Raw genomic sequence first — 12,199 nt, forward strand, 5'->3', positions numbered from 1 at the left:
TTCATTGTAGAGATACTGAAAACTGCAACAACACCCAGCCAGTTTTACCTAATTGACATTTATTAAACATTCTATCCCAAACCATTTAGCAGAATATGTATTATTTTCAAGAACTTATGAAACATTCCAAAAGCAGCCTATATCTTTACAAATAAAGTAACTGTCAACGAATTTTAAAATACCAAAATCATAAAATGTAATCCTCCAACTAAAACAGAATTAAGATTCTGCTAACCTCCAGCAAGGGCAGCAGAGATAGCTCGGTGGTTAAGAACACTTGTTTCTCTCTGAGAGGACACAGGTTCCATTCTCAGCACCAGACAGTGGCCTGCCGCTGACCAGAGCTCTACTTCTAGGAACTCTGATAGCTTCTTCTGACCAAAGGCAGTACTAAGCACATAGGTGGGGTGTGGACATGCATGAAAAACAAAATAGTCATACACATAAAATGAAAATAACATATCCTTTAGAAATGTTTCCAAGAAGAGAAACAGTCTGTGATACAGGTGGGAGGGTTGGCTTAGCAGTTAAAAGCATGCACTGTGCTTGCAGAAGACCTGAGCACTGCTCCCCGAGCCCACATCAGATAGCTCACAACATCTCTAGTTCCAGCTCTGGGGCATCAGACACTCTGCGGTGGCTTCTACAGGCAACTGCACTCACAGGCACATAGATAAATATATGTAGACACATAATTTAAATAGAAGAATCCACGAAAGAGAAAGATTTAGAAGCACCCAAATATCTGAAAATTAAACATAATCTCACACATGTAAATTTAAAAACAGCAAACCTCAAGGAAAGTAAGAATCTATCTTGAAGTTAATAAAAATAAAAGCAAGCAAAGGGAGCATGGGGATGTTCATCCTTTCCAAGGTTATCCCACAGTATCAGAATAGCAGTGGCTTCAAAGACAGCTATACTACAAACTGATAAAACAGACAGACTGACTATAATATATTATATATGAAATTCCAGAGGAGACAGATTAGCAAGAACAACTTGTTTTAAAAACAAAAGAACAAAGCTGGAAGATTCCCACTACCTAATTTTAACCTCATAAAATTGCAGTATCAAGATAGTGTTGTATTGGATGTCCCACCTATTTATCAACAGCAGCATTGAGAAAACCGAAGACGAGCCGCAGAAAATATCAGCTGACAGACGTCTGACAGAGCTCCTTCCTACCCTCAAAATACAAAGGCAGTGCAGCTCATTCTGAAGACTAGCTGAGGTAGAAGTGGACACATTCACCAAGAAAGCCCATGACTGGCGAGCCAGCACAGACTGCTTGGTCAGTAGCCGCAGGTGACTAAGGGAAATCTAAATGACAAATGTCAGGCAATCGTTAGTGCAGTGGAACTCAGGAAATGTCATCATCAGGCAGTGTTGACGGGAATGTCACAAGGACAGGTTCCTAACAACAGTCTGGCAGTTTCTCCACCACATAGACATCACCACATGACCCAGAGTCCACCTGCAATTACTTACCCTCAGCGATCGTAAAGCAAGAGCCTGCATGAAAGCTATACACCCTTCTTGGCTCATGGCCATGCCACTACCTGCAACTGCCAAAACCAAGTCAGGGCCCGGAGAGATGGGCCAGCAGTTAAGAGTGCTGGCTGGTTTTCCTAAGGACCCAAGTTCAGTTCCCAACACTCACGTTAGATGATAACAAAAATAAATCCTAAATAAATCTGAGTGTTCAAACCCAGGTGAGCAGATAAAGCAACAGTAGTGTTCAAGGAAACACTTACAAGGTATTTACAAGACTGATTACAAGGGTTTGAATTACTTTGCTAAGTGACTGAAAACAGATATAAGAATATATCTCTCTGTATTTCAGATCTTTTCCAATTTGCTCTGTCTTTTAAGGAAGCTGCCTCCCTGTTTCATTTCCACACTTCTAGTTTTAGCAACGGTGACCTATTTTCCATTTGTCTCAAGGACAGCACTGTCTCCTTCCACCCACCCCACTTTCATTTTTATCACCGCACTGTGAAATTATTTGCTATTTTTTCTATTAATTTCGTATTGCTTGCTAGATATTTTTAAATTTACTATAAACATCTTTCACAGGTACTCATTTGTCTACTATTAATTTACAGATATGTTTAAATTTTTAATTTACCAGTATTTTCTGCCAAGACTTTTCCTTTGATTTAAAACATCCAGTACACACAGTGTCCATTAAGCATTTAATGATAGTTTCCTAATATTTTTGAGTCATGGTGAGTTTTTTTAACTTTAAATCTATTGAGTCTATAGGTAATGGTTACATATGCTTATTACATAAAATTAAAGTTTCAGTTATTCAGTTACTTTTGCCATATTTTATATCCTATTTTATTTGAAGAAATTTTTTGTTTAATATAAATAAATTTTGAGGAATTTAGGTAAAACCAAGCAGTGAGTGCTGAGTTCCCACATAACGCTAGGCCCTGGGTAGACAGTTCTCACCTCCACACCCCCTCAGTGAGAGACTTGTTAATGTAGATAAAATGACGATGACAGATGAGCATCATCCCAAGTCTACAGTGTCCAATGAGAAAAAGACTTGACAAAGAAATAATGGCATGTGTGTACCCTGACGCATAAGGAGGGTTTCACTGTCTTACTAACCTCAGTACCCTGACTGTTCACATCCCTTGCTCCCAACCCCAGGTCACTACTAACTGTTTAACTGTTCTCGTAATTAATACAGAATGTCAGGGGCTGACATACACAGCTTTTACCCCTTGACTTGTTCACGAATTGTTATATGTTTACCTCCTTCCATGCCTTGCCATAGTTTGGCCAAGTATCTTTTCAGCATTGAATGAAACTCCTCTACAGAGGCCTATCTGCACCTCAACAGGAGGCATTCCTGTTGATTGATAAGGCTGAATCGTCTTATAGGCTTGTCACGTAAACCTAAGTGTTCACGTCGTTTCAGTTAACTAGAGGGAACATGATTACTTAATATCGTGATGGGAGACTTTTATGTTCCGAAGAAACTGAGCAAAGTGGCATCCCAGATGTCCACACCATTTTGTTATTTGTTCCTGTACATACTTTATAGCAAGCGGTGTTGTCCTAACCACGTGTTCGGAAATGCTGTGATATTGGGGAGAAGGTGCCTACCACAATGGATAGCACCACTGGACGTGATTCTTTGCTCCAACTATAGGGATTAAAAATGGAGCCCTGTGCAGCTATCTTTCTGCACACACCTATCCCTTCTCCCTGCACTCGATACCATGGCACTTTATCTACATTTACTTATGAACTCAGCTTCCTGCTGAGCAATTTCTTCAATGTGTGCCCATTAGCAAATGATTTAACCCTTCTGACTCTCAGCTTCTTCATCCTAATTACTCATTAATCTGGTGCAAGGATTAAATCAGGTAAGCAAAGTAAGACAAATTGAAACATTCATCATATTAAGCCCTCATTTGTAAACTCTTGTGGGTTAAGAGTCGGCCTTCGGCACTCCTAACCTCCTCACCAAAAGCAAATGCTAATATTCTCTTTACCCGGTCTGGATTTGTATAACCCAGCAGTAGATTTGCTGCTTTTATATCGCCATGAACATATTCATTTTCATGTATATATTCCAGTACATCGAGCTGTGAAGAGAAGTAGATAAGACCAGTATCAATGTTTCACTCAATAATATGGTTTGTTTCCACACATGATTTCCCACAATTATTGATAATTCTAAAATATCATAATTTCTGGTTGCTCATGGTTGAATAAAATATTTGTCCACTGTGGGTGGCACCATTCCCTAAGATGAGATTCTGGACAATATAAAAAGAAGAAAGAGCACAGGCGCCCATCACTCTGTTTCTTAATGGTGGATGTACTGTGATTGATCAGTTGCCCCAAAATACTATTGTTTATGATTTTACCATCATGAAATCATGAAACAATGTAAATATTTTCTCTGTTAATTGGTTTTTGCCAGGGTATTTTATCATAGTAACTAAAATAGTGATGTAGACTGGGAATAAATAGCATTAAAAACTATACAAAAATGGTCAAGACATCTATGGTGAAATAGTCATGTAGTTCACTCATCAATCAATAATCATGATTCAAATCTTGAAGACCTCAGAACAAAATATTATAGCTATGATCATTCTCCTGTGTAATAACAAAAAACTCTTGCACATCATTAAAGCCCTGAAACCTTGCATGTCAAGTGTGGGGAGAGGGGAGGCGGAGGATGTTCCATAAATATTTATAGGTGAGTGGATAAATGTATGGAGAAAATAATTATTTTCCACAACACAATCTGGCATGAGTTGTTTCATCCTACTTGTGATAGGAGGTGGGGGAAACCCAGGACGTACATGTAAGTGAGATAAATATGTGGCATTATCGACAAATGACTGTCTATGTGGTTCATTTGTGACTACACTGCGTCCTAGTTAACAAAGCACACATGTAAATATGTTATTCACTGCCATAAGTAATTGTTGCCACCATCCTCAACTTACACTTAAAACATTTTAAATCAAACCATACCATATTTAGTATGAAAAGTAGTCTATTTGGCCATAACTTATGGTTACACACATAACAGAAACAGAAAGGTTATTCTTACAGCTCTACAGGCTTCTTCCGATATGTGAAACCAAGCTGTCAGGGAAAACTGAGTCTAGGACAGCACAGCTTGTCATCTGTAGAGCCCATGGTTATCAAGTTCACCAAAATACTTCCTACTCTCTACAACTGACATTCCGAGGCAAAACACTTATTTCCCCATAATTCTACAGAGCAAAAATCAAGTAAGTCATCTGTGAGGAATTTGAAGTAAGCCATGTCAAACTCACCATCCTGATTCCAAGTTGCAGGACAGTTAATTTTTTAAAAGCACTGTTCTGGTTCAAGAGCTTCTGTAAATCGGTCCCCAGTCTTTCCATTACCATGAATCTGTAACTGTGCGGAGATATCAAAAAAACCAGATACTTCTGAAATAATAATTTCGTAATTACTCTTCACTGACACCTAACAGGCAAGGAGTGCACGCAGCTGGAGAGCATGTGCACAGGGAGCTGCATCCTCTGGGAAGAAGCGTGGTACTTCCTTCGCACCTTCCACCAGCACTGAGAAGTTAGTAGTGTCACACATAACGGAGAGAGTGGTGTTTCAGTGTCTCTTCTCGTTGTCTACGACAATGCTAATGGCCCAGTACGTACAGATCAACCCCCATGAGCCTTATGACGTATCCTACAAATGCCTCTATCCATTCAGAAAATGCGAACATTTCTTTATCTTAAAAGGATTATATTTTATCCATTGTTATAAACAGAAACATTTTATTCAGGGGACATATGTGAGAATGAGTGTGTGAGCCAACAGGCATAGTGGCTGAGATGCTGCATTGCCCTCAGTGCTGAAGCTGAGGCACTGGTGGGACACGCACGTGGCTTGTTGCACAGGTGCTGGGATCTGACCTTGGTTACTAGTCGGTGCGCAGCTTTCCATAAAACAGCCCCACCCATCTCTCTGTCCTGCCTGTCTCTCTTGTCACTTCCCATGTTCCCTCTCTGTTCAGCGGTCTCCTTTGCTATCCCCTTTCTAGCACACCAGCCCACACTCTACGTCTGCAACTAGAGAAGCACACACAGCCCTTTTGTTGGCTTTGCTTTACAGAACTGTGATGTGACCATGGAGGCTCTCATCATTTCCTTATTAAATTATGTATCCTACAGAGAGTTACAGGTGTCTGATGGCACTGCATGGCATACTTTGATGTATTCTCCTCTCCCACCACCTTCCCCAGCCACTCCACAGCCCTCAAACATCCTCCCTCTGGCTTCCATGTCCCATGTATTCCATTATCTCACTCCTTGTCCTCCTCTCTCCCTATTCATGTCTTCCCAACTTCTCGTAGTCCCTCTTAGCACGCGCAGGCACTTGAGTGTGCACACACACACACACACATGCGCACACACACACACACGCATACACACACGCATACACATACACACACATACACACAAACACACACACACCATGTATATATAAATAAGTATCTGGATTTCTCAAATGAGATAAAACATGAAAAAAAAACTTTGAATCTGGCATAGCTTATGCCTCTTAGTGAATATTCTCCAGTTCTATCCATTTTCCTACAAATGTCATGATTTCATTTTCTTATGGCTGAATGATATTCTGTTGTGTATGTTTATTATCCATCTGTTGATAGGGTATCTAGGTTGGTTCCATTCCAACATATTGTGAATGGTGCAATAATAAACATGGCCATATAAACGTCTCTATGGGGACTGCAAGCTGGTGCAACCACTCTGGAAATCAGTCTGGAGGTTCCTCAGAAAACTGGACATAGTACTACCTGAGGACCTAGCTATACCACTCCTGGGCTACACCCAAGTGATGCTCCAACATATAACAAGGACACAAGTTCCACTATGTTCATAGCAGCCTTATTTATAATAGCCAGAAGCTGGAAAGAACCCAGATGCCCTTCAACAGAGGAATGGATACAGAAAATATGGTACATCTACACCATGGAGTACTACTCAGCTATCAGAAACAATGACTTCATGAAATTCACAGGCAAATGGATGGAACTGGAAAATATCATTCTGAGTGAGGTAACCCAATCACAAAAGAACAGACTGATTTTTATACACGATGACAGATATATCAGTTCTCAACCTGTGGGTTCTAACATCCTTGGTGGTTTGGGTGAAGGGGGATCAATCAACCCTTTCACAGGGGTCACATATCAGGCATCCTACATATCAGATATGAACATCCTACATGATAATTCATAACAGTAGCAAAATGACAACTATGAAGTAGCAACGAATTTTAAGGTTGGGCATCACCGCAACATGAAGAACTATATTAAAAGGTAAGTCATTTACAGGTGTGGGTAGCCAGTATTCCCAGAATGATTCACAATCGGGCGTTTTCCCAGTGTGTCTTTTTGACACCTAAAAGTTAGGAAGTGTATCTCTGTGAGTTTACTTCTGGCCTCTACTCTAGTCTGCAGGTCTGGAAGTCCTTTCTGTGCCAGTGCCCCACCTCCCACTGTCACTGGTGATAAGACAATCTGTGAGACATCAAGCATTCTGATAGAACTAGCACTTTCTGCTTGGAACTGCTTGGGTTGTTTGGGTTTTTTCATGGTCCCATGTGTGTTTTAACGTTATTTTTTTCTAGTTCTAATTCTGAAGATATTCTTAAACTTTGGTGGGGGAGTACTGTACCTACAGATCATATTTAGTGAAATAACCATTTCCACCACAATAATTCTGGCAATCCATGCACACGCAGGCTGGTCCACCTTTCCATGTCTCCTTCTATTTCTTTCTTCAGTTCCTGACCATTTTCACTGTAGAGGTATTTCCCCTACACAAGTAGGCTTATTCCTAGAATTCTTTAAAAGGATATTTAAATATGACCTCCACTCCTGTCCCCATTTTTTTCTCAGCAACTCTGTTATGAGTACTTAAGTTGCTGGTTGTTCAGTCAGTTCACTACGACCACAATAGTAGGATGATTCAGTCCTACCACCCTGCTGAAGTGCTGATCAGAACTACGTGTTTTCTGGTGGATACTTTTGGGTTTCTTAAATACAGAATTGAGTAGGCTTTAAATAGGGATGGCCTGAGTTTTTCCTCTTCTATTTCTATTTCTTTTTACATGTTTCTCTTTTATTTTCAAGTATTATGTTAATAAAAGCAGAGAGTAAGACCCTTATCTTTCTAGATTCAGAGAAAATGCTTTCGGTTTCCTCCTGATTTGTACAGTGTTGGCAGTAGTGCCTCACATATAGCTCTTATTGCACTGAAGCCTGTTGCTGTCTCTATTTCTTTTCAGAGCATTTATCATGAAGGGATGCTGAACATCATGAAAGGCATTTTGGCCCTGATTAAGATGCTCATAAGATTCCTTAATGATTACAGATTCCCTAGACTCTATCTAGATGTGTATTAAACTTACTGATGTCCATATGTTGGGCAAAGCACACATCCTTGGAATAAAACCAACTTGGGTATAGTGTATGATCTCTTTAATGTATCCTTGAATTTGATAAGAATTTCATTGATAAATTTTATACCTATGTTCACTAAAGAAATAGGTATTTGGGTTGGGGATTTAGCTCCGCGGTAGGGCGCTTGCCAAGGAAGGCAAGGCCCTGGGTTTGGTCCCCAGCTCCGAAAAAAAAAAAAAAAAAAAAAAAAAAAAAAGAAATAGGTATTTTCTCCATCCACCCCTCCCCCCAATTATAGCCTTTTCAGTCTTAGTTATTAGAATAAGAGGCTCCCCAGAATGAGTTTAAAAGTGCCTTTCCCAGCCGGTAGCTCTTCCCTCTTTCCATTCCTTCCCCTCTCTCTTTCAAATTTATAGTTTCTTATTTAAACATCTGGTAGAATCCAAAAATGAATCCATCTAGGACTGGGGTTTTCTTTCTTGGAAGACTATTTTTAGTTACTACATCCATCATTCTATTTTAAAAAGAAAAAAAAAGAAGATAAAGATGAAGATGAAGAAGAAAAGGAAGAGGAGGGGGGAGAGGGAGGAGGTAAAGAAGAAGAAATAGAAAAGTAGAGGAGGAGAATAGAAGAAGTAGCAATAGTTGTTGTTATTCTTGTTGTTTCACAGGCTGGAGAGATAGGTTAGGAGTTAAAAACTCAGACTGCTCAGTGCAGTTCCCCACACCAACACAGCAGCTCCACAGTCAACCGTAACTCCACGTCCAGGGCATCTACCACACTCGTCAGGTACTGCATGCATGTGGTATGTTGCCTATACATACACACAGGCAAAGCATACTAACACATTTTCAAATGCGCCCCTAATGATGCCTGATGAATTGTCCTATCTATTATATGTGTGGTTCCTCTTTATCCCTTCTAATTTTGGTGTGCAATCTAGTTATTAAACATAAAAAAAATCTACAGCTGCTTTAAGCTTCCATACACTTTCTAGATTGACTTCCCTCCGCCGACTCTCAAGCATGCATGTAAGGGTTCTTTCTTGGAGACGAATGGTAGTTTGGCCTGGTTTTATAATCTAGTCAGCCAATGGTTTAATATTAGTAACCTTGAGGTCGGTTGTTTGTAAGATTGTTACTGAGACATGCTTATAAACTCCTGTAATTTTTCTCGGTTGTTTCTGTATTATTATTTGTCCTTTGCTTCACCATTAATGCTAGAGATTCAAAAAGCTCTCCTTTATTCATCTACTGCACTAATGAAATATTTCCATTCCTTTACTCATGGGTCCAAGAATGTCTTCTTTCTTCCTGCTGTGTGTAATGTTTCTTTAAGTCTTCTATATGCTGACTTGTTGGTCATGAATTTCCTTGGTGTTTTTTTTTTTTCTGTAGAAATGTCTTGTATTTCCTATCAGTTCTAAAATAGTTGGATACAGCAATCTTGTTTGGGAGTTATTTAATTTAAGGGCTTTAAACTTACTTTAATTAAACAATATATGATTCCTAAATTTTAGGACTATGGATTAGAAGTCTGTGTGAAGTCTGAAGTGTTTGCCTTTGGAGATGAACGGGATTTTCCCTTTATAGCTTGTAATATAGCTTTTCTCTATGTTTGACATAGGTATAAGGTGATATGGTTCCCTAGTCCTGTATATTTGCAATTTTCTTGTCTAGATTGGAAGTTTTTGTTATAATTTCACTAAATAGATTCTCTATGATTTTAGTTTCTAATCTTACTTCTTTCTTCTGTCTCATGGCTTCTTAGGTTTGATTTTTTGATTCTATCCTGAAGTTACTGGAGATTCCCTTCCTCCTTCTTTCCTCTCTCCTTCCCTCCCTCCCTCCTCCTCCCTCCCTCCCTCCTTCCTCCCCCCCCCCCCCTCCCTCCCTCCCTCCCTCCTCCTCCCTCCCTCCTTCCTTCCTTCCTTCCTTTTTCCCCTCTATTGGTCTTTGAGTGGTAAATTTCCTTGACTTTTCCCATCCCTGATATTCCTTCTTTTTGACTTTTATAATGTTTCTTAGGTAATTCATCAAGATTTTCATTTTCAACGTTTTTTAAATTTCATTGTTGCATTTTTCTTCCCTGTTATCATGCCATTTCTGTTATGGATTTTCTCATCCAATTGCTGATATTCTCTCTCTGTTACCTGGGCATTCCTAGCTTTTGGATTGAATTCATTTGTTTGCTTATATCCTTTTTGAAGTCGCTAGACATTTTTACTAAAAAAAAGTATTTGAAATCTTCACGTGAGATTTTATTTGTTTTCATTTGCTTGAGTTCAGTAGTCAGGAAGTTATGATCCTTACAAGTCATGTTATATTTATCATGTTTTTTATGATGATATTTGTACATCTGTGGGTTTGTATCTCTTCTGGTTTTATTGAGTGGCGATATTAAAAAACTCATTCTGCAGAGTTCAATCCCCAAAACCATTCAGAAAGAAAATAAACTGAGCTAACAGCTATATTGTCAAATGCTAAAAGACAGAAAGGTGATTACTTTTAATAAGTAATTATCATAAATAGAAAAGCTGGGGCAGGAGAGATGACTCAGTGAGTTTAGTTCCCAGCACCCATGTTGGATAGCTCCTGCCTTAAGCTATGGGGGATCTGACATCCTCTTCTGGCTACAACAGGGATTCACAGATTCACTTCAACACACCTTCAGGCAGACTCACACTTAAACATTTATATATAAATAAATCTTTTAAATATGATGAAGTTAAAAATGCTGCTAAAAGTTTTTAGCAGTAACAGATGAAACATTAGAGCTCCTTTCTGAGGCTTCAAACTTAAGACTTCCATTTATATGGAGGAGGATGCAATTTGTGGACTCATGCCTTCCTTTTTACGCTGGCGCTGAGCTTGTGTTTGCTATGTGCTTGACTCCTGACACATCTTCATTCTAGTGGTTTCCCTTGTTTTCATACCGAGGTTCTCTTCTGGACACACTTTGTACTGCCCCACAGAGGTGGATGCTGTTGTCATCCTTCTGAGACTCCTTGTAACCCTTGGGTTGGCTAATGATCCAGCTGGTCGGTAGAACCTAAGTGTTCTACAAATGAAGAAAGCAACCACAGCATTCAGATGCACAGAATGAGAAGACTTGTCTTACACTGGAACCAAACACAGGTAGCACAAGCACTAAGATCAACAATTAATAAATGGACCTCATCAAACTGGAAAGCATCTGTGAGGCAAAGGAAATTGTTATTGGAACAAAGTGGCAGCCTACAAAATGGAAAAAAGACTTTTACCAACTCCATATCTGATAGAGGGCTAATATCCAAAATATATAAAGAATTCATGAGAATAGATATCAAGAAGACAAATAATTCAATTTAAAGTGAAGGAAAGATCTAAACACATGATTATTAATAAAGCAATCTCAAATAGCCAAGAAGCATTTGTTAAAAGTTCAGCATCCTTAGCAATTAACGAAAGGTAAATCAAAACAAATTTGAGATTCCATTTTATACCTGTCAGAATGGCTAAGATCAATAACACAGGTGACTGATTAAACTGGCAAGGATGTGGAGCAAGGGTAACATTCCTCCATTGCTGCTGGGAGTATAGACTTGTACAACCAATATGGAAATCAATATACCACAAGACTCAGCTATTCTTGGGCATATAACCAAAGGACATTCCATCCGACCAAAAGACTTTTGTCCAACTATGTTCATAGTGGCATTATTCACAATAGCCAGAAACTGAAAACAAGCTCAACCGAAGAACGCATTAAGAAAGTGACATCATGGGTTGGGGATTTAGCTCAGCGGTAGAGCGCTTGCCTAGCACGCGCAAAGCCCTGGGTTCGGTCCCCAGCTCCGGGGGAAAAAAAAAAAAAAAAAAAGAAAAGAGAAGAAAATGACATCATAAAATTTATAGGCAAATGGATGAAACTAAGAAAAAAACCATCCCGAGTAAGGTAAAACATGGTATGCACTCACTTATAAGTGGATATTAGCAGTTAAGTAAATGATAATCATGCTACAATCCATAACCCAGAGAGGTTAGGTTGAGACACATGGGCCTTCCTGGAAAGGGAAAATAGAATAGATTTTATAGGTAGATTGGAGCCAGGGGCAGAATGGAGGACAGGAAGAGAAAGATCCAGTGGTAAAGGGAGGTAAAGATGAGTTGGAGGGATGGAGTGAGGGTAGAGACAGCCACTGCATGGCAGAGGTGGCTGCTGTTGTCATCCTTCTGAGACTCCCTAGGGTGTAACCCTTG

General features: G+C 39.4%; 1 protein-coding gene across 1 annotated transcript in view; it reads right to left on the minus strand.

The window, feature by feature from the left end:
• Nucleotides 1-12,199, minus strand: part of Vrk2 (VRK serine/threonine kinase 2) — a 118,066-nt gene that overhangs the window by 48,502 nt on the left and 57,365 nt on the right. The window contains exons 6-7 of the mRNA XM_032916446.1: nt 4,821-4,926; nt 3,516-3,608 (exon numbers count right to left, since the gene is read on the minus strand). Of these exons, the coding sequence (XP_032772337.1) occupies nt 3,516-3,608; nt 4,821-4,926 (199 nt within the window). The remainder of the gene's footprint in view (nt 1-3,515; nt 3,609-4,820; nt 4,927-12,199) is intronic.

Source organism: Rattus rattus, chromosome 11 (assembly GCF_011064425.1).
Source record: "Rattus rattus isolate New Zealand chromosome 11, Rrattus_CSIRO_v1, whole genome shotgun sequence".
NCBI classification, from domain to species: domain Eukaryota; kingdom Metazoa; phylum Chordata; class Mammalia; order Rodentia; family Muridae; genus Rattus; species Rattus rattus.